Source organism: Pseudopipra pipra, chromosome 4 (assembly GCF_036250125.1).
Source record: "Pseudopipra pipra isolate bDixPip1 chromosome 4, bDixPip1.hap1, whole genome shotgun sequence".
In the NCBI taxonomy this organism is placed as follows: domain Eukaryota; kingdom Metazoa; phylum Chordata; class Aves; order Passeriformes; family Pipridae; genus Pseudopipra; species Pseudopipra pipra.
Genome location: NC_087552.1, coordinates 52,453,419 through 52,477,309, shown reverse-complemented (window position 1 = coordinate 52,477,309; position 23,891 = coordinate 52,453,419). Strand labels below are relative to the sequence as shown.

General features: G+C 37.5%; 1 protein-coding gene across 2 annotated transcripts in view; it reads left to right on the top strand.

Annotated features, from left to right (window-relative positions):
* UBE2K (ubiquitin conjugating enzyme E2 K) overlaps positions 1-23,891 on the top strand; it is a 46,466-nt gene that overhangs the window by 15,470 nt on the left and 7,105 nt on the right. Inside the window, exons 2-5 of one of the 2 annotated variants that reach the window (XM_064652997.1) lie at positions 2,257-2,350; positions 7,561-7,619; positions 10,081-10,163; positions 20,645-20,744. In XM_064652997.1, the coding sequence (XP_064509067.1) occupies positions 2,257-2,350; positions 7,561-7,619; positions 10,081-10,163; positions 20,645-20,744 (336 nt within the window). The remainder of the gene's footprint in view (positions 1-2,256; positions 2,351-7,560; positions 7,620-10,080; positions 10,164-20,644; positions 20,745-23,891) is intronic. The other variant, XM_064652996.1, reaches the window with a different exon arrangement.

Sequence of the window (23,891 nt, the reverse complement as noted above, 5' to 3'; positions counted from 1 at the left end):
GGATTAACCATAGATTGTATCACTGAAATTCATCCCATTTGCTATTGCTACAGTCCTCGAAATGGAAAGTTACTTGCAAAGAACAAGAACTCCTGCTGTCAGTGTGGAGCTTGCCAGGTGATGTTGACAGCTTACTCGTTGGCAGAGGGGGAGCAGCAGAACCTCTGTTGAGGACAGAGTGACTGCAGTACCCACGCAGATAGTTTTGGTGACTTATTAACTGCATTGGTTATTTAAACCAATGTGCTGCTTTGTGAATGAAGAGGTCATGCACGGGGGCAGTCCCTGTGGACAAAAACTTAGGCAGGAGTCCTTGCTGGGACTCTTGTCACTTGATCTGAGCCTCGTGTTGTGCTGCCATGTAAAAAGGCAGATTTGATCTTTCTTAGGTTATGCTGGTTGTGATGTATTTTCAGTGAGTTCAACAGAGTGCTTGTGGCACAGATTCTGGGACTTCGGTTAGTTTGTGGAAGGCTGGTTAGATGATCATGGGACACAGAGTGGAGAAATTTTTAAAAAATCAGCCTGAGATTAAAATTTCAGCTTGTTTAGAGGCAAGCTTAAGGCTGAAAAATCAGCATAAATAACATATTTTGGAAGGGGAATAAATAGTAGTGATACAAAGAAACTTGTTGGAGCTGGGAAACAATGCTGTCACAAGTGGGCGTAAATAGATTGTAACTTTACCTGATGGTACTATAGAAAGTTTTCAAAAATTGTGAGGTGGTGGGATGAGCTGCCAGTTGGAATAGTGAGAGCAAAAAAATTAGAAGGGATGTTGGAAAGCTTGCAAGAAGCATATGCCATGTGAGTTTGGATTCAGAGAGTAGGTTTGTTCCAGTTCCTGGCTGTTGGAGAGGGCCGCAGGTGCTGCCTCATTTGTGTGGGTTGAAGGGGTTTTACCCAAGTTCTAAAGACAAATGTATGTAACTACAGATGTCAAAAGCTCCCAATTCACCATTGGATTAATTTAGTGAAACCTTTAATTAGGATTTTTTACATGGTGAAATTTTTACCTAATCTTTGATTTTTCGTTATGTCTGTGAGCATATCTGGTCAGAAGAGCACTCTCTTTGTTTGGGGGGAGCTGAATCTATAGCACACTTGCAGAAAGGAAACAGAGGTGATTTCCCAGCTGTTGTCCAGTGAATTCTGCGTCCTTAATGGTTCACATCTGTGATAGATCCAAGAATCAGTTGATGGCAGCCATCAGCTTTCTCTGACTTAACTCTTCTCTAATAGCTGACAGCAACCAGGTTTACTCTGAGGGCGAAGAGAAGCACAGCTGCACAGGGCTTTTTGGTGTAGAACAAGTTGGAACAATTTTAAAAGACCTGAGAAGATGCTAAGAATTCTTGAAAAAAATAACACAGGATTCAAGAAATCTGTATTGCAGTCAGTGAACACAGTATGCAGAAGTAGCAGAATGGAAAAACCTGTAATTACTGATGGTACATCTTTCTAGAAGGAGATTTTGCTTTGCAACCCCCCCAAAAAACATACTGGCTGGAAGATTTGTATGAAATTCACTAACACTGCTCTCTGGACCTGGAAAGCAAATTCAGTGGAATGAGTAGCTCTGGCTGAACACTTCTGAGAATCCATTTCTGGAAAACATATGTTTTCTTCAATATCAAAGTACAGTGTTTTTATTTTGTAGGCAAGTTGATATGGGGTGTGAAAATGTTGAGGAGGTGACAATGAAATTCAAATGTATAAATACATTGTACCTTATGCCTAAATATTAAAGATAAACATGATCTTAAGCAAGACTACACTATTTTGTTTAGATCATTGTATTGTTAAAAATACCACTCCATTTGGGGAAGTCTTTCTGTATTCCACTGAAAGTGACAAACACCTCTTACTAATTAAATTGGTCTAAACAAGAAAAAAAACTAATATGTAATTTGGTCAATTTAAATTTATAGTTTAATATATGTAGAATGAATAGCTGATTTGAAAGATCATGGTCTTTTTAAAATGTAGTCAAAAATATAATTTGAGATATTATATTGCTGGATTGCTTTGCATATTGTAGTGATAGTATAAATAATATTATGGTAATGCTTCACAAGTAGTCTTGTTTTTAATGAAGTAAAATTTTAGCTGGAAGATAGCTATTAACTTAAGGTTACTATATTTTTAAATGCTTACTTATTTTAAACTACTGAAAATTTTAAATACCATATTTTGGGGGAAATCTGTATGTCAAATGCTTACTTATGATTCTTTGTTTCTCTGTTTATTTTTAAGACCAGCAAAAATCAAATTAAAGTAGATCTTGTAGATGAAAATTTTACAGAATTAAGAGGAGAAATAGCAGGACCTCCGGATACACCATATGAAGGCAAGTAATGCTTTTGTGTATGCAATTATTGTACACTTCAAATCATGTGTCTTGAGATACTTTGTTTGTAAAATTAATTTACAGCATAAAATATAGAGATAAATGTTTTTATGTAGTCTGATTTTTTTTTTAAACAGATTTTAAGCTTTAAAAGTATTTCAGTTCAGCTTCTGTGTTGCCTGAAGAGAGATCTGTTCAACAGTAGGATAGGCTATTCCATTAGATTAATTTACAGGTATAAACTGTGCAGTGTAATTGGTATAATTCTGCCTTTTAGTTGTTTGTTTACTGTCTCGACAGTTTAAGCTTCTTAACCATCGAGCATCCAGAAACTGAGCTTCAGACTGTACGTGTATTTCTGTGATGTGGTGATCATTGATAAATGTTGCATTTTGCCTATCTCAAGCAGAGATGTCATTGCAAGTTAAATTTGGGATTAATCTTGGGCATTCATGGGTCCCAATACTTAATTTATACTGAAGTGGGGGACTCTGTAGTAGGACTTCATCTCTTTAGCTGTCTTCAAAAATTACCTTATTGACTTTCTTGTTTATTAAAGCTGGTATCAGTAATTGTACATCTCTTCCAGTCTGCGAAAAGCAAGGTAACTTCCATAAAGAAGCTTTAAAAGGAGCTAATGTAGTTTTGTCAGGGATACAAAATTACTCAATGATGCTGGTACTTGTAAACTTTGCCTACATATGGAGCTGGCAGACACACCTTCTATTTAAAGTTCTGTGATGATAACTAAAAAATAAAGTAAAAATCCTTAAACTTTTGGATAGCTTTAAAATCTTGTTTTACTCAGATAGGCCATGCCAGGTATCTACTTGGATTTGAATTTGAACTTTGAACAAAAAAAGTTGAAAGGAGTGTTACAGGCAAATAATTATTTTGTTGGAATTTAAAACAATTTTCCAAGTTTTTCAGTTGCTGTAGTTCCTCCATGCCTTTGAGTTAAGAGTGGGACTTTAGTATTCTCCTGAGACCAGAAATGTGCTATTTGTCATTATTTTGACAAATAAATTCTTATCAGGTGGTGAAAATACCTGACATTTTTTTGTAGGTATGGATGTATATGCACTTGAAAGCATGAGTGGCTATTGATGAAAATCTGGTTGTTATATCTTCCCTAAGGAGAGCATCCCTTGTGATTGTTTCTCTGGGCTGGGAGCTGGTGCAGCTGCATTGGGCTTGAGCACAGGGAGAGTCTCCCCAGTGCCACCCACCCCTCCTCTACCTTTGAGGCCCAGGACAGATAAAGAATGAGGAAACAGCCTAACAGAAGTTGCCATGGAAGAATATTGGCAGGGGTAGAAGGTGTCAGAAGATGAGGAAAAGGGAAATGAGCCTGGAAAAGAGTAGGAAAGTAGAAGCATCTGTAATGGTAGGGGTGCTGCCCTGCAGAAATTGATTCCCAGAGTTCCTCAGCAGTTTAGCAACTAATGGTGGTTTTCCCCTCTCCCTCCTTTTTCCCATGTGTTTTCATCTCATCAGCTGCTGATGTGTAGTTGACAGAAGATAATGTCTGGAAAGAAGATAACTTCTTCTGTTTGTAACATGGATCTTCAATTTAAAACGAGAACCATGCTGTTCCACCTGAAATACAGAGTAGTGCTGGTGACCTATTTGGAAGTGAATCATTCTTTAGGATTTAGTATAATTGCTGTTTTGCAACAATATGGTTTGTCTTGTAAAACCAAGTCTTATATACAGATGTTAAGTTATTGCAAAATTAAATAATTGGATACTAGGAAACATCTGAATGGTGGTAGAAGGGTGTTGTTTTGGGGCGTTTGGGTGTTTGTTTTCCATTCAGACAGAATTAATCCTTCTCAAGTGAGCTAGTTTGTTATGGCTTGCCATTTTTTTCCCCCTCCAGGTTAGTATTACCTTGGCTTATAAAATGGGCCTTTTCTGGAGATTGTGTTGAGAGTTATTTGAAAGGAAAGATGTATTCATATGTCACTGAGGTGAAAAATGATATAGCAGTTCATGAAGAGGGTAAAAAATATTTAAATGCCTATTAGCAGAACTAGGTTCTGTGTGATGCTGAATGATTCAGGTAGAGCAGAATTTCAAAAGCCGAGTGCTGTGTATTCACATATTCAGCATATCCTGCTAATGAAACTCAGCAATATGTGTTTAGCACAGAGTTTGTGGATGTATGCATACTTGCATACCTTTGAGTACATTTCATTATGGGGATATAGTAAATGTCCCTTTTGGGGGGCTAAACTTATTTTGTATTCTGATTATGGCAGGGATCTCATGGAAACATAATGTGATTGCATACTTACTTTAATCTAGAGGGCATATCAAGGAGCAAAATGAAGGTTACCACCAGCCCAATTTCTGGTGTTTCCTGACACTTGAGTAATTTACTTTGGAATGTTAATATTTCTGTAATAATGTTAATATTTCTGTAATAGATGCATTTATTCCCTTATGTAATTATGAAGGGCATGCCAGTGTGTGTAGTCTACATTTTATGACTAATGCAGTAATACATGCTGCATAATTACAGGCTGATCTCTTGTCATCTGTAGTCTGAACAGTGACACAGCAAGAAGTGCTTTATGAAGAACAACTAATTAATGCAGTAGTTCAGGTCAGACAGTTCTGTGATACAGGAGGGATTTCTAGAACCATTGTGAAGTGAGAGAACAGTAGTGCTTGTTGTTGACCATAATTGGTGAGGTATCTGAAAACAAACTGCTGCTGCAAAATTCTGTTATAGGTTATGTTGGGACATTAGTTAAGAATGACTGAGAGAAAGAATTCCATCTATTGTTGGCAAAATTGACAGCTTTTATTTTCCTGGTAATAGTGTCAACTCATATTGATAATCATGGGAATATTGCAAGACATAACTTTCATTGAAACATGCTTACCTCCCACGTTAAAACATATGTCTTTGGAGAGAGGACCTTTGAAAGACTAAGCCTAGATTAATGGCTGCTGGGTTTTACTTGATTCAAGAGCTTTTCAAAAGATAAGTTGGGGTTTTGGCAGGGTTTTTTTGTTTGTTTTTTTTAAAGCCTTTGTAACAATGGTATGAATTTCAAGCCAAGCTTGCGAGCCAGAATAACTGCAAAATTTATAATAGGGTATTTCTTCAAGGAAAATAGCTAAACATTGCTCCAACTCTATTGTGAGACCTGCTCCAGTAGGACTACAGAAGGAATATTCTGCCGTTACTGTTTAATTCAATGGCAGGCATTAAATAGCTGCAGAAAAGCCATACATGTGCATACTCCTTTAAAAAAAAAATTGCAAAAACATTGGCATGCAGAAGTTATTCACTTGCATTTTAAATGTAGTATTAAGGAAATTAAATCCAGATTTGTTCAGTTTAAGTCTTCAAGCCTATATTTTAAACTGCAAACTTCATTGCACAACAGTACTGTGTAAATAATACCACCAGCTCATTAGTCCAGCAGTTTTAAAATCTTTAGGACTTGTGCATTCCAGGTGAAAAGTATTGGTAGCTGAATAGCCTGTTAGACTGTAATACCCTGTGGTAAGCAGAAGAAATGGTAATACCTAAGGATAGATTTAATGTTACCTCACAAAATGGTGTGGCAGTAAAATCATAGAGGGACTGATGAATTTTTGTAATCTAGGCACAGCGTAATTGTTTGGCTTCTTAGAAAAAAATTGCTGCTGAATTATGCTTCAATTCAGAGAAAAGGGAAAACAAACTTACTTAAGGTTTGTTGTTGATGTACGTGTCTTCAAAAGTATTTTGCTTGTGCTGTCCTCTAAGTAGACAAGCTATCAACTTAGACATTGGCTATTATAATTTTGGAAATATTGGCCTTTCTTCTATTGTATTTTCTGTTAGAACTTCTCAAGTTACTGTAGTATTAAGTGAGAATAAACAGCTGTAGACAGTAGTGTAAAATATCAAACTGATATTAATCAGTTTCAGGAGGAGTGTATTAGACTGAAATACATTTTGAGAGGTGTTAGTAGCTACTAATGTGCATTTTGGCACAGATAAAATGATGCCATAGACTATAACTGTTGAGAGTATTGCTTTGAGGGTTTTTTTCCCTGTATGTGTATCTTGCTGCCTGTATTGTGGCTACTTGAGAGCTGGTTTTGTATAGAGTGATTTGCAGAGTAAATCACTCTTGAAATCTCAAAGAAAATAGGTTGCAGATACTTCAGCTTTAATTAAGGAAATTTATAAATTGTAACAAAGTATACTGAAGGAGGGAAAGGTTTCTTTCAGAAAGAGCAACAACGGGATGAGGAAAAAATGGCAAATGAAGAGAAATGCTTTCAATTTTTATAAAAGCTAAATGTTCAGATTAGTGTGTATGTTTTGTTATGCCCTGTTCTTTTTGTCATTGAACTGCTGCCTGGCAAATGGCCTTCACTGGGCAGGCAGAGCTAGTTTGAGATTGCTCCAGAAGACATAAGGATTGATAGTGAGCTTGAATGTCAACAGGACTAGAATTGAAATAGTCAGACTAACAGGGACAGGAAAACAGAAATGTTTAAAACTGGGCACTAGGAGGGGGTTCTGTCTGCCAAGCTCATTTATTGCATGCTGTAGTCCTACAAACTATATTCTGAGTACTGCTGTGTCAAAGTGTTTGCAGAATTGGAATAGAAGTAACTACTTCAAGCAGTAATGTAGAACATAATGAAAGTTACATTGGTGCCTCCTTTATTTTTTTTTCCACAAAGAGTGAGAGCTTTTCTTAAAGACTATTTGAATGTACTTGAGTTCCAGAACATTTAAAATAACATAGTTAATTTCAGTTGTGTAATTTGAAGAAAATTTATTGACATGGGGTATCAGAACAGAGTCAAAATAATGTAATATCCCATGTTCAGCCTAAATGTTCCTGTGCCCTATTGTTTTATCTGTTTGGGGGATATTTGATTCATGTTTTGGTATATTCTACTAAAATAAAACATGGAAATTACAAGATTGGAAATGACTATGTGCACATTAAATATACCTAAGAAGTATAGATTCTGATTTGCATAAGCAAATACAGCTTTATTGATTTTATGTGTATTTAGTGATGAATGATACAAAATTTAAATGTATCTTCTAACTAACACTTCTGGGTAAATTGGAATTACTTGAAAACCTGTTCATTTAGAAGTATAAACTTTAATGTCATGAAAGACTAAGCTTCAGTAATGTTCTTGTGGTTTAATTTCTAACTTGTTCTTGTCTTTTCCAGGTGGAAGGTATCAGCTAGAGATAAAAATTCCAGAAACATATCCGTTTAATCCCCCTAAGGTACTGCAGACACGTTTTTGGATAATACAGTTTGGCTAGCAAGTTTGAGTGTCCTTATTTACTTGGTTGCATGTGGAGTCTCTTAAATTTTTTTTTTTTTTTTAATTTTCCTCTACACAGGCATTGTAACTGTTGTCTTTAGGTGGAACTAATACAGGAGGCATAGCTGTATCCAATCAGAAGTACAGTCTGATTGTTCTGATTTGCAGTTCAAACTGGCAAAATTCTAGGGAGAAGCTTGTGTCTTATTATTTATCCTAATGTAGTATCTTTTTGGCAAGATAAATACAGTTTTCAGATAGTTTACATGATGTAGAGAGCACAGCTGTCTTCCATCCCCTTAAGCATTGTTGAAGAAATTGATTCTTTTAATTTCTTGGACTCCATAAGTTAGACTTAAGAGTCTTGAATGTAACCTACCAAGTTTCTAGTAATACTTAAATAGTGAGGTGCACAGTTGAGTGTCTTGAAGAACCAGCAGAGAAATGTAATGGGTCTTACTGCAACTCTGTCAAAGGAATGAATAAAATGTGCACATTGATGAGACAAGAAATGGCTGTGGTAAAGTCGTTCGTACATTTTTCACAAGTTATTGGCCTTTTAACTTTACTGTATCTTTTTAGAACTTCAAGTGTATGATTCTACCCTGAATAGTGTTCTCCCCAGCCATATGCAGCTGCAACTGTACATTCCTGTGCCCTGATTTAGTCCTATCTTCAGTGGCTTCTTATTAATCAGTAGACTCCTAAGTTGCTGACTCAACCTCTTGATAGGTTTTCTGTTTGTCTGAAAGATGTCTTTGAACTAAGAACATGTCCTAGATCCTGATTATTTTCATCCTGATATGTAGTAGTGGGAAGGAGCTGGGGAAGAGGAGGAAGAGAGGTGCCAGTAGCTCATAGGTCCTTTGAATTAATTCCTTGAGGCTGGAGCAAAAGACACAAAAAATCTTAATGAAAAGTCTGTAGGTCTCAGCTCTTTCATCTGCATGTATTCTGGTGTGAATATGAAATAAGGAGAGCTAAAACAGGTTGCAGACACTGAAAGATGAGTCTATGGACCATGATTTAATTGCTGCTTTAGGGCTTAGTGGTCTCCATTTCTGGAGTTCATAGGCAGCTGTTAGAAATTCTGTGCACTGTACCGTAGTACTGCTTATTCTGAAGTCTGTAGTCTTGAATTGGAGGTATTTTTGTCCTGCCTTTTATCTGAAAGATTTCTTTAGCTTGTTCAGTGTATGCTTTGACAGCCATTGTTAGCTGTCATTCACTGTGAGAAATTACCTAGTATTTACATTGCTTTTACATTTTGCAAGTGATTTAGAGAGTTGAGGTAGTTAATAAGTGGCTCAGCTGACATGATCGCTTATTTCTGTCCTGGAAAGCAGAACTGTTATGGTCTTGCCTATTTATACATCAGGGTTGCACTTATTTTATATAGCCCTGTATGTTCAGTCTTCTGCTGTAGTGCCTGACAGCTAACATGTTCTTTTCACTGATTTGCTTGCAGGTCAGAGGCAAAAGTTGAAAGATCTGTGCTATATACATAAAATATTTGTCAGGAGTTTGGGGTGAGGAGGTAGAGATGAGAAACAGCGACAGGTCAAAGTCACTAGAAGGCAGTTAAAGTGCAACCTGAAATCAGGGGTTTGAAGAATGTGAACGGAGGAATTTCCAAAGGCATGTATATCCTTTCAGAGAACAGCTTTGGGTTCCAAGACCTCTAAGAGTAAATGCTGTTTTTACCTTTCTCAGTGTCTTAAAAAACCAACCAACCAACCAAAACCTGGATTTTATTCATGCTTTGTGAACATGAATACATGTTAGTGTAAAAATATGGACATGATCAAGAACGAATGCTGGGACCAGATCCCTTCAACAGGAAAGAAAAATATGTAATCTAGTCAAGTTTTTCTGCATATGGGTAATGAGACTGGATGGCTGTAGAAGTAGTAGCATCCACCAAGGAAATTCTTGTAATACCTCTGTAGCTTCCAACAGTTTAGCTGAACAGTGAGATGCAATTCCTATGTTAAGAGTTCAGGGACATTTCACTTTGTGAAATCTAGAAAATCCACTTGTAATAATGTTGGAAGTTTTAAGTCCATATTTGACCATCTGCTTGTGTCAAAACACTGGTACTGCTGGAGGATATTTCTAATGACTTTGTGTGATGCAGGGGTGTGCACACATCAGAGTGTGTGGGAAAGCAGTTAGGGATGGGTTTGGTGTGCTGGAATGGGCAGTAATCTGTTTTGAGTAAAGCAAAGCTCTAAGAAACAGCCTTACAAACTTGAAACCTCATGAAATAAGCAGTGTCATGTCTTTGGTTTTTGGTTTTTTATCTTTGCATTTTCTAAATTAGTATTTGTTTATAATATTATTTTAAATGGTGGATTTTAAATGCTTCCTTAGTATTTAATAACCTTTTTTTTTCTTTTTTAAATTGTCTTTTTTTTTAGGTGCGGTTTATCACCAAAATATGGCATCCTAATATTAGCTCAGTCACTGGGGCCATTTGTTTGGATATTCTGAAAGATCAATGGTAAGATTCCATATGGATTTAAATGTGCAAAATCATGTATACTGGTGTCCTGGTTAGGAGGCAACAGTTCATGCTGCTTTTCACTTTGTGTTTATAATTTGAGATCTCCTTAAAGCATAAAGTATTTCAGTATAGAATTCTAAGGTGCAAATATGCAAATGAAATGATTATGTGATGATTTTGGAAAGCACTAAGTAGATACTATATACACAGGGAGTTCTTCCAAACGTTTTTGCATTAGGATGAATGTTTCATTTTTGACATTTTGGGTGTTTTTTGTAGGAGTTAACTTTTTAATTTAGTTAATTCTTTTCTGTTAACAGATGCTACGTATTGCCTCCTGAATTTTGTCCTTTCAGCCTTTTGAGGTGTAGGCAGAAAAACACCAAGTGCTTATCCTCATTCTGATTCTTGGCTTCAGTTTCCAAATAAATTCTGATAGAGTTAAAATAAGGTATGAAGTGAGTCTGGGATTATAAAATGTAGCAGATCAACAATAGGAAAGGTAGAAGAGGCTGACTGTGCTGATCAGTTAGCACTGATAATATAGCAGATTTGCACTTCTGTAAAGCATTTGCCGTTTAGTTTCTGATCAGTTGCTGACTTCTGATCACTTAATGTTACTGAAAAAGTTTTAATAGCCAGAATCTGTGGAATAGACTTGTAAGTGTCCCAGCTAACAGCTGCACTCATTGTTCATTTGTTTTTCAAAGTAATACATTTCCTGTGGTTTGAAGATCATATGCACCAGTTATATGATGGACATGATAACCAAGAAAATTTTATTTGTGTTAGGTATTTTCCTCCATGTCTGCCTCAGAAGAATAGGACTGTAATTTCCCAGCAGATCATATCAGTAACTAGTCCATACAAACTTGAAATGCTTGTTAAGTCCATAACTTTGTCAAGACTTCTGTTGGCTAAGCAGACGTTTGGACTTGAAACAGAAACTTTAGAGTGGAACGCGTGAGTTGAGATCTCACAGGTGACGCATCCAATGTACAAATCATCTGGCACAGGATAGTGTCAACTACTGAAATGAAATCATAATAATCATAAGCTGTTATCTTTCTCATTTGTAGAACAGCATGTGGGTTTTTTTTTTTACAGTCTTGGAGCACTTGATGTTCTTTCAGCCGTAGAATCTTTCAACGTACATGCCATGGTTACGTGGTATAATTTTTCTTATCAGTAAAGCCAGTGCATTTTTGTACCTGCATTTAATTATTCTTACCACCCTACAGTTTTACTGGAGATTAATGACTCTTTAACTGTGCAAGTACAGTTTTATGTGCTTTTGGTTTTTTAATCAAAACCACTGAGAGTTGAAAAGGAAGAACAAGAGAGGCAATTTGACCCTTGTTCCTGTAATCTTTGAAAGTTTTGTCCACACAGATAACTTAATTTGTGTTCTCTTTCTGCCTGATGAAAAAACCCATTAATATCTTCCCTCACCAAGATGTATACAAAATAGGAGCGCTGGAACAAGAACTTGCCTTCTGTGTATTTAAATCAGCTGGCACGAGGAGCACCAATATTATGCCAGTTATATATTTTTAAACACTTCCTTTAAAACACTGTCTTCATTTGGAAGCACTAAAGAAAAAACTTGATAGAACTTGGTGGTGATGGGGTGAGGCTTTCTATGTACTATAATCAAATGATTCTTTTAATATTATTCTTAATGTAGTGGTTCCTTCATTTTCTAGTGGTGCTATTTGTAAGTTTTGTTTCTTTTCAAATAGTAGAATGATAAATGGAAATCAGTTGAGCATTGTTGAAGTGCTGATCAAAGCCTCTGATCCTTCGATAAAACAAACTTGTAGTGGCCTCCATTATTATTCTTTGGAGCAATTCAGTGTTGTGATAGATAAGACTTTTTTCCTGAATAGCTTCCTAAAACTTTCTAAGCCATATGAATGGTTAATACTGTTCAAATAAGCCTGGCCTTGGATGTTTCCAGGGATGAGACATCCACAACTTCTCTAGGCAACCTGTTCCAGTGCCTCACCACTCTCACAGTAAAGAATTTTTTCCTAATATCTGATCTAAGCCTATCGTCCTTTGGTTTGAAGCCATTCTCCCCTCGCTCTGTTACTACATGCCCGTGTAAAAAGTCCCTCTCCAGCCTTCTCGTGGGCCCCTTTGAGTACTGAAAGGTGCTATAAGGTCTCTCCTTGGAGCCTTCTCCAGGCCTCAACTCTTAGCCTGTCTTTACAGGAGAGGTTCTCCATCCCTCTGATTGTCTTTAAGCCCTCCTGGACTCGTTCCAATAGGTCCATGTCTTTCTTGTGTTGAGGGCCCCAGAACTAGATGCAGTATTCCAGGTGGGATCTCATGAGAGTGGATTAGAGGGGGAGAATTGCCTCCCCAGGACATGGTTGGTTTTCAGGGCTGCAGGTGCACATTGCTGAGACATGTCCAGCTTCTTGTCCGCCAGCACCCCCAAGTCCTTCTCCCCAGAACTGTCATCAGTCCATTCTCCACCCAGCGTGTATCTGTCCTTGGGATTATCCTGTCCCAGATGCAGGACCTTGCACTTGGCCTGTTTGTACAGGCCCACCTCTCAAGCCTATCAAGGTCCCTCTGGATGGCATCCCTTCTCTCCAGCCTGTCAACTGCACCTCACTGCTTGGTGTCGTCAATGAACTTGCTGAGGGGACACTCCCTGTCCGTGTCACCAACGAAGATGTTGAACAATTCTGGTCCCAATACTGGCCCCTGAGGAATGCCACTCATCACTGGTCTCCAGCTGGACATTGAGCTGTTGACTGCAGCTTGTTGACTGCAACCATCCAGCCAATTCCTTGTCCACTGAGTGGTCTATCCATCAAATCCATCTCTTTGGTTTAGAGACAAGGATGCCATGAATGAATCTTTTAGGTCACTTGAAGTATTGCTGGCAAGGTATCAGCAAAAACAGTTTTAATATATGTTTGCAAAAGTGCAACAAAGTTTGATGGCAACTCTATTCACTCAATTACTTACTATATGAAGCACATAAAGAAAAATGATATTAAAAGCATTCTACAGTGATTCTGTGTGGAGACCAGGGACACAAAAGGGCAGGACAGAAAAGAGTAAGGGATGCAAAAGAATAATGGGGCCTGTCCCATTGAGTCACAAGGATCAGAGTGGGCCACCTTGCCAAACTTAGCCTCAGACTGCATAATTGGTTTAGGTAAAAACAGTTTAAAAACACTTAATCATAACAGTACCTAATCAACACAAGAGTGGTTGTAATTAACCAATTGATTAATTTAACACTTGCAAAATGCTTCATTAATGTTTTCTCTAAGCGCAACAGTAACTTAACCATAAATCTAACTTAACCATTAAGTTTAACTTAAATGTAAAGTGGCAACATTCATAATATGCATGCACACAGATAAAGTATGTACAAAGGTATACTTCAGAAAAATTCCCCTCTAGTTCAGTGAAATACATCAGATGCGTTTGCATCCTCTCAGTGGGCAAAGGGTTAAGTCTTGAGGAGCCGTGGGGGTATTAGCCCAGGTTTGTCAGCTTTCCATGGCAATCCTCAGAGTCTCAAAAACTTGAGAGTTCGCTGGCTCTGACAATCATCCCACTCTGAGGGAGATGCTGGTTACAGCCCACTGCAGTCCAGGAGGGCTCCAAGGGTCTCAGTACCACTGTTTATAGACAGGGGCATAAGATGATTGACTGAAGTCATCAGTAAATTTCCATCCTTGGCCACAATATGAGTTGGTAGTTACTGGAATATTCCTCGAAAAGTCCAATAACAAAAATGTTATTCCACTTGGTGTCTTGTTCAGAAAGAAAAAGGAAGTCTCAAGGCTATTTGTTAGAAAACTGGAGCTTGTTAGACAACAGCCGTTCTGGGAGCAGGCAGCGTTTATGATGCGCTCACAGGGAGCTAACTGCCCAGGTGCCACTAATCCGGGCTGTGGCCTAGTAGTGTCCCTGAGACCATAGTTGGCCCAAGGAGGGAGGTGGGGGGGTGCACCAACACGTCACCATATTTAAATTTTCTGCATGTCTAGGCTGAAAAATGGTTTGAATAAAATATCTTCATTAGGAAGCAAACAACCAAAAAATCTAAGCAACACCCCCCCAATCTTAATAATTTAATATTTAATGGATTTTACCAGGTATTCAAAGGTAAACTTGACAAATGCAATTCTGAAATATTCTGGTGTCTGTGTCCTGGAAAATATGTTTAGTTCCACAGTTTCTCATGTGAAATCTTTTAGCAACAAGATCTGTTTCTGAATTGCCACTTCATTGATTTGTAATACTTGTAACTAAATAATAGTCCTCTTGTTGCTGTGTTTAAATGTAAGTCTCAAATTCCGGTGCATATCTCTGTTTTTCAGTGAGGTCAGTGGCTGTTAAATGACTGGAGAGTTTTGGCTTATGGGCCAAATTACTGAAAGAGATAATAAGCTGATAAAAATATTCATTTATAGATGCTGAATATAAATACAAAGATTTTAATGTTTTTCTGTCATTTAAAAAAGTTTCTTCCCTACTCACCCATCCCGTGATAATTATTTTGTATTCTAATGAGCATAATGGAGATGATATTCTGCATATTGGCAGGAGGTTTTATCAGTTTGCAAAATAATGTCTTTAAATTATTTTTAATGAGTTTAATGAAATTCATTCTCCACATTGTATGCTTGATGCTGAAATTCTTTGCAGCTGTGGATTTTCATCATGTTTAGATTTTTAAGTACCTGTTAGACCAGTTTGTTTGCAAAGCAGCTACTATCATATCTACTCTTTGCTGGTAGAATTAAAATAGGGCTGTGATTTTGTAAAAGGAATGCTGTCTATGCTTATCCGACATAATTTTTGTTATTCAGTTTCACTTACTGTGGCCTGTATCTACCTTCCAGGCTAGTACTCTGTCTCAAAGTTTTATTCTTAAATATACAACGTGTCTAATACTGTTCATTGAAAGCTGAGAACTAAATTACTTGAAAGCTGTTGTGCATAAATCCCTTGAGCAGTGGTTATTAAGTGAATGTGTTGTGGCTGCAAAAAAACTCTTGGCTTTTGTGGTTTTGACAGTCAAAATAAAAATGAATAATAAGAATATTTTTTTCATAGTGGCTCTACTGGAGGATTCACCCTTCAGTTTTAGTTGAGATGCAGAAATCATTATAAGAGGTAATACAATTTTAATAGAAAAATAAACAGCAGCCAGCTTGTGGTAATTATCTTCCTGGGCATCGGAAACTGCTAGGTTTTGTTCAGGGTGTTTGAGGAACACTGAACCTCCTTAAAGCTTTGACAAAAATGCAAATATTAACATTGTTTGAGGGAACTAGCTGTCTTTCCCCTCTCTGCTATGTCAGAGCTATTCTATTATTCTCTTTTTTTATTTTCTCCGATGGGTGTCCGGTCTTGTCTTTATCCTGTAAAGAGTGACTATGCAACAGCTTCCACCCAAAGGCCTTATTCATTTCCTTCCAGATTCCATAAGCCCTTGGTACAAGGTCCCAGAGATTTTCTCATGGATTAACAAGCTTAGTTATTTCACAAATTGAATAAATACTGCAGATTATTTAGAAAAAAATTGTTCCCTGTAGCTTGGTTGTAGCTTGGTTGATGGAGTAGAGCAGCAATCTGCTGGCTGCAGCTGTTCCTGTTATTCTGCAGGGTTACCTCTCAGAGTCATGAGAGAGATTGTTTCCAGAGAGGAATGTAAAGAACATAAGTAAAAACTTCCTAAATGGAAAATTACTTAGCCTTTAAAAATGAAGAAGAAAAATAAAACCTGCTAGTGTTTCATAATCCTCTTAGGACTCTCTCAGCTCATCGAAAGGTAAGAGATTTCTTTCCTCGGGCATGCTGGGCACAGCTGGCTTGCTGTGCCTCCTAATGTTATCACTGTATTCATCCAAAGTAGGGGTGCTTTTTTTTTAATGGAAATGGCCTCAGATATAACCTAAGAAAAGAGGAAAAATCTGTAAGTGAATAAAATATATATATCAGCTTTCTTTGTTCTGATTCACTTCAGGTTTCGCTTGCAGTTTAGCAAATGCAGTGCCAGTAGAAGGCCTGGCTTCTGGTTTGGATGTCCAGAGTTGAGGCTTTCAGTTTGAAGTGAGGGACAGTGCTCCTCTGTGGTGAGCTCTCTGCAGCTCCCTAGTAGATGATACTGGCCTTTCCTTCGATTTTGTAGATGGCAAATCTGCAAACTTGCATAATAGCTAAGCAACATTTTGGGATGGGAGTGAGAGTCAAGGATTATTTTAAGTTTTAGGAGAAAACAGGAGCCAGTAATGTCATGGCACAAAGGCAGTGTAATGTCACGTGCAAGGTGAATAGGAGGCTTTACCTGTACAACTCATGATACAAGGTGGCTGCTTGTTATTGATGATTGGTTAGACTTGCATTGCAGTGGTGTACCCACTTAGAGAGTTGTAGTACAGGAAAGATGGGAACCATAGGAAAAATCCAGAGTAAAATACATGAATGTTGGTATAAGCAAATATGATGTACGGTGAAAGGTTGGAATGCCATCTCAGTGTGCAGAATATCAAGCATGGTGAAGCATTGAAATACATTTTCCAAGAAACTTGTGAGGCTCCAGTTAAGAACAGAACAGACAGAAGTCTATCAGGAGCAATACAAAACCTTGCCCTTGGCAAGGAGGAGAGAAAAAACCTAATACCCAAGCTTGCAGTTAGCTTGTTACCAAAGGGAATTGCTTGAACTCTGTGAGATGTTGCGCATAAATCCACACCTGGATTTATGGAAGTAAACTTCAAATATAAGAAGAGTTGGAAATACCTAATTTTTTTTCAGGGTTCTGTTCTAGATAAATAAACCTTTAAGGTGCATTGGAAAATTAAGAGGACCTGCATCTTTCTACTGGAAGTTTGTTTTAAGGGAATACAGCTTTTTTTCCCCCCGAACATTCTTCTCTAGCTTGTGAAGATGTCAGGTGGGGGTTGTGTGTGTGTGTATTGGAATGATGGAAATTGTTTCTGCTTTTTGCTGATCAGAAAAAGGTCCTGCCTTACTAGTGTCTGTAGATATAGTTCTGGGCAGTCATCTCCATTCACTGAATTTGCCCAAAAGAAGGTAATGGGAAGGAAGAAGAGCTTTTTAAGTGTATATATATCTATTTTTAGCTGTCCCTTCAGTTCCTTCTGGGAATGTTGATTTATGTCTGAAAAATTAACACTAAGCTATGTAGAAAATAACAAACCTTTTTTACTTTCTTTGATCAGGAAACCTAATTGGTGTCCTAAAGGTAAAAGATTTTAGATGGTTATACGGTAGTTACATGACATATATCGGTGTTTCTTGACCATTAATGACAAGCTTTAATTTCTTTTTTTGTTAAATACAAAGAGCAACTGGAGCTGTAGCAGGTTTTCTTGTATGATTTAAGAACACTTCTTCTTTCAATGTTTGTTTCCAATGAAGACTGTCTTATTTTGCGTGAGATGTGAAAGCTGTTTTGAGACGTGAGGCTTGAAAATGAGTTGTAAACTACATTTTTAAACCTTTTTACATGTGTAGCTAAACCAGTCTTGTCTGAAACTTACTATTTTAAAGTTTGAGTTCTCTGAACCTATAGCCATCTGTGTATCCAACTGAACGAGTTGTTTATTTTTATTACTTATTTTGAAATTGGAATATCAGATCAAGTCCTAGTATGCTTTGTATAAAACTCTACAAGCATAGCAGATGAACAAAGACTGGAAGAGCCTGACAGTCTTAAAAGCCAGAGCCAGCTGGAGCCAGCTCAGAACTTGTGTTCTAGGTGTCCATGGCACTTTTGGTTCTTAGTGATGCCACCTGCTCCCCAGAGTATATTTTAAACTCCTGGAAAGTAAATGAAAGTAAATTGCATGTGAAAGTGGCACAAGAGGCTGCAACCCTTTTTATGTCATTTTCTCTACATTTTCAGATGTCTCTAAAGTAGAAGGATTTCTGCAAAGGAAAATTTTGTTTGGAGAAAGTGACTACAGTTATGGTCGATAGATATTTCACGTTAAGTCTGTCTTTAAAACTACACTAAAAAGTATAATAAAATTACGTACCTGCGAAAAAAGGTTTTATAGCGTGTGTGGTGGATGTGATAGTTCCTGAAATTCACTGTATAAAAATAAAAATGGTTAAATCCATTTGAGCATAGTAAGGCCTGAAAGACCTAGTGGCACTTGAAGGGTGGAATCGTAAACATGTTGCATTACATTAATAGGAGCAGATAAGACTGTGCATTATGTTGGGAATGCATACATTAAATAGATCAATTTCAAGATAGTATAAACTAGTAGAGATCACAAACCATGGGAAATTAAAAGAGTAAAATAGCATAGGTGCATGTAAAGCAAAAATATTTCTCTCTTCTTTCACTGAGGTTTTTGTGTGTGTGATTTAGGTGTGGACAAACGAGACGGTTTGTACTCTAGATTAGCTAGGCTCATGCTACTGAGGACATGTTTCAGTAACTTGGTATTCTTTATCTGATTAAATATAATCTTACCAGTTAATTCCCAGCTTTGTTTCTGATTTAAAGAAACATTGTTTGGCTTGGAGGAATCACTCATCCTGGAACCTGAAATACTTAAATTTAACTAGAAGGGAATCTAAAATTCTGAGGAAAAAAAGAGTTCAGTTACTAAGGAATACATTTGGAAAAGGAGAATTATATGTTGTGAGGGTTTTGTGATTTGTCAGAATTCAGATCTAAAAGCATGAGGGTTTTTTAAACATTTAAGTCTACAAGATTCAGCTTGAGGGACTTCAATCTGATACGGCAGTTGGAATGAGACAGCATGTGCTAATTAAAATCTATCATTTGGGATGTTTCTCACTTGTGTTTTGATGTAGAATACTGCACTGTGAAAGCTCAGAGATAATTATCAAGCTAAAAAATAAGTTACTGGGAAAAATCTTATAGAATTAGAAACAATTAGGGAAGAATGCTATGTTTGAATGGTTAATGACATAGCAAGAAAGCTGTTAATGTAAGCATCTAGGAACAAAATATTTGAGTGTCACAAATGTACCTCTGAGGTTTTACCATCATCTATTCTCTGTATATCCATATGTGCTGCTAGAGTACCTCGATACAGTGTCTCAGTACTGGAAAATACATAAATTTCTGAAACCTGAGCCTGGAAATAGACTTGCACACTGTTTTTCTTTGTAGCTGGACCATCACATCAAACTGTCCCCCACCTACTCTCACAGATTCTCTACATTTACTTTCAGTCTTCTGAAAAGAAGAAACTGGTTTCTGTTGATCAGAAATTTAAGTTTGTCTGTAAGAAATTGGATGCCTGTGTTTCACAACTTTCCTCTGGCATTCATGTGCCATAACCACTTTGCTCAAATGTGATGTCACATTTTCCCTACTCACCTTGCTACTAGTTTTTAAGCAGAGTAAGCAGTTTCGTCTGTTGGTTTGAACATCTGTCTGCGCCTTCGCCACCACAATTAAGAGTCTGGTTAACTCTTCAGATCAGCTGAAATACAGTTTTACAGTTTTGTGGGGTGCTTATTTGGTTTCCAGTGTATGCCAGCTGAAATGGTACATCAGAGATGGTATTCATGATCAAAATCTAATTAACTGTATAAATGTTAAAACTTTCCAGACTTACAGTGTGTAATAATTTCATATGATTACTTTTGAGGGTTTATTGACTTCTGTGATCAAAGTGGTTTCCTCTTACTGAAGTACCAAAGTCTCTTATTCTAAATACACTTGGAGATCAATAAATTATGAGAACCTAAAATCTTAGAAGTTCTGACTCTAGAACTATGCTGCCTCCAACGGGGTTCTTTCACAGGGCAAAGAGTGACTTTACAGCACCATTATGGCTACACAGTGTTTTCCTGCTTCCGACAGTCATGTCAAGATGTAAATGACAGGAAGCAAAGGGAGTGTTTTGAATTGCATGTTCTGTAATAGCCTAACCTTTTCATTACTGTAGTAGCAATTAACTGTGTAAATTGTTAAATTTTATTGAAAAATGTCACGTTAAAACTGGTGCAATACAAAAGAGCTCTAATGCATAGAATTCCTTACCCGTTGCAAGTATTTAAAATGTAGGTTGCTGCTCCTGCACAAGGAGTGCCGGCAGAGGGAGCATCCCGGGCTGGCGGCACAGCCCCGCACCATGAGTGAGGTGCGGGTACCGGCAGCGGGGGAGCACGGCACAGGCTGTTCTGGTGATGGCATTTGTTTCTCAGATGAAATTAATTACGTTAAGTAGGCATGGCAAAATGCTAGGTCAAGGACCATGCTTTCCAGAAACTCACGAAAGCATTGTTAATAGGAAAGTTCACATTTAAAACCCTATTTAAGTATATATAGAACGGTGTTCTAATAACTATAAGCTGCAGCACTTTAAAATTATCATTCTTGGACTTACAAGCTGTACATGAACTCATATCTTCTATGATACTAGTACAGGTGAGTGCAGGCATATGATGTGGTAAAATATTTTTTAAATTTTCAATTTTAGGGCGGCAGCAATGACTCTAAGAACAGTGTTGTTATCACTGCAAGCATTGTTGGCAGCTGCAGAACCAGATGATCCACAAGATGCAGTAGTGGCAAACCAGGTAAGATAATCAGTTGACCATAATTTTGTGACATTTCTATAAACCTTTGCTGACTCAGGTTAGGTCCCAAACCTTATGGGAGATAAAGATTTCAAACAATTTATTGGAAAATAACCATATAGTAAGTGTGAGTTGCTATTGCTACAGTGTTTTGTGCTCTTTACTCTTTGGACTCCAGAGTAAGTAGTGGTTACTTTACAGTGTCAGGAGTTTTATTTTGTTAGTTTTGTCCCTTATTTATATCACCTTGTGAGAAATGTCGGGAGATAACAGCATAGTAAAATGAATGCCAGGATAACTTGCCTTTTAAAATCTAATGCTTCTAGTATAACAAAAGCAATACTATGTTGCTTTAAAATGAGTTTTTAACTTGATGGTGTTCATTGGATTTGACTTGGTATGTAGCTCCTCTTCCAGAGTAATATGAATATTGTTGAGCACTGTATTTTTTAATGTCAGGATTTTATGAATATAGTGACTTGGGGTAACTTGGGATAATGTTTTAATCACTGGTTGGATTGGTACCAGTAAAATTCTATAATCAATAAGATTTGTTACTTTTCAGTCAGAAGCGATAACTTTTAATACCAATAAATAAAATGTCAGTTGGATCTTATGCCATACCAGGACTGACATGATTCTGTTTAAAGTATAGATGAAAGACAGAAGCTCATTCCATAGCTTCATAGTCTGACAATGCTCAACAGAGTCCCAAGTGTGTGTGTGATTTCCTTTTTACTGTGGGGAGAGAGAGGCAGCCTGGCTTCCCCACTCACTAGCAGTAAGAGTGTATTTCAGGAACTGAGGAACAAAGCAAGGTGATGCTGGGAGAACCTTCTGTCTCACCTGTGTCTTCTGTAAGTCAGGACCCTTCAGGATAGGGTGACAAAGTGTGCACTCCTTCCATGTAAAATAAGCAGTTTTTCAAATCTGTCAGGGTTTGAAGGGAAACATGGAGATCAGAGGGAGCCCACTGCACTGCTGGGTGGGGGAGAGTGTTTGCTAGCACTATGCTCAGTAGTAAGTACAGAAGGCTCACTTGTGTGGTTCTGCAGTAAGGCTGCTCTCATCAAATGTCCCTGAATAGTTCTGTCAGACTGAATTGCTCTGCCCAGGGAGAAGTGTTGCCAAGGCCAGCAAGGCCACCATGCATGTCCCTGTGCCGGCTTTTCTTGCCAGATGTGTGCCCTTGCTGTCACACTCTATCTTCATTAAACAAAACCACTTTTTCCTTTTTTACAAAGAACAAAAACAGTGTTTCCTGTTCTGGCCCTGATGGTAGACTTTTGTGCAGGAATCATAACACTGCAGGAATCATAACAGTCTTGTAGAAGCACTTGAGCTGGAAAAAGTATTTTCTCAGGCAAAAACCTTCATGAAACTTTGTAGATTCCAAAGAGCAGTTTTCCTGCCCCTCAGCTGCTTGTAGGGATGTGTCAAGTGGGACTCTGGGATGGCTGATGTGGGGAGAATTCAGTTTATCCTGTTCCTGCAAATACCTGCATGAAAACTACATTGGGATTTGGCCTTGAGTTAGAGGCATGTGTATGTAAGTAGAAAGTGATTAGAATGGTTTTGAGAGGTGTGGTGATAAACTCCCACTTCCTTCACGTGTTTTATTTGGTGTTGGGGTCTCTTACTTTAAGGTTGATTGCTTTTTCCAAAACAAAAATTCACAAGGAATTAATTATCCTCTACACTTGTTAATTTACTAAACTATGTGTTGTCCAGGTAAATGGCAGTGGTCCTGCAAGCTCTTGAGCTGAATCCCAGGAAGAACTGCTTGCACAACAGCAGCATTTTCAGACACCAGCTGCCTGGTGTCAAAACTACCTCAACTAGCTGCTGGTTTTTTTCAGTACAGCAACATTAACTGCCTCAGATTCCCGATACAGAGACATCAGGAGAAGTTGCCGTTAGGCTTTTCTCAATTCAGTGAGAAGCTAGATTATTTATAGATACCTAAGTAAAGGAATTCTATTAATAGCACACTGAAAGCTCGTTCTGAATAAAATGCAGTTATGACTAATCCTTTGCACTTCAGCTAGTTGCTTTCTAGGTTTGGCAGTGTTCTCAAAAGTACTTTTTAAAAAATTAATTGGGGGAAGATCCCTTAAGAACAGAAAAATATAGTACTTCAGGATGCTACTGATGCCAAACTTAATCCTTCCTCTTTTCTAGTCATTTCAACAAAAGAAATTTATTACTGCCTACTGTATTTATAATAGTGAGTTATTTCCAACAACAGATTGCCTCCCATGTTTGTTTTAATGCTATTAATAACCAGATAGTAAATATACAAATTACATCATGTGGATCAGAACTAGAGGGAGGTGTGCAAGGCACACAAAGTGGTGTAGTTGGTGTGTTTTTGTAGGAGAGGCAAAATGAAATGCACAGCATTTGACCATGCTTTATAAAGACTTTTTCATATATGAATGAAATACTTAAGCATTATAGTCAGCCATGTTTCTGTCCTTAAAATGCAGATATCTAAATACTTGAAGAATATACTTTGTATTATCTTGTCTTATTATTTAGTGCTAAAATTTATTAAATATCTAAAGGTGGGGCTAAAGTGCTGATTTAAAGGAAGAGGTTTTTTAAGACAAAAAACTGGATATTGCATACAAAGGTTGCTAAAATGGGAAACTCGTTTAGCTTTTCTGAGTACAATTTATGACAGATGACCCACTTTCTTGGCTTTTGAGTTCTTGGCACATGGAGAAAGTTCTCTGCAATATAGTCCATTCAGTTGTTTGTTAGGAAACTTGTTAGTCACAAGATTGGTGCAAAGTAACATACTTACACACTGGCATGGGTTTTTTTCTGGTAAATAATAGCTTGCCTGAAGAGTTGTAGCTCCCTGTTTTTGCTCACCTGTTTTTCAGCCTTTCTTTTGTCACCTGTGGGATCAGTATCCTTATTCTCGGGAAGAAGCCTGGTAGTAGAATGTTAGTCCTGACTAAAAACTGCAGACCTACTTTCAGTGCATAAAGTCAGATATATTTTTAAGTGATTAAAGAAATGCATTAGAGTAGTATACAGTACCTGTGTTCTGGAGATTGTTAACACAGGGATAATTTGTGCTCTGCCACACTGAATATAAACTTTCAGTAGCTGTGCAAAATATAGATCCTTTACTTT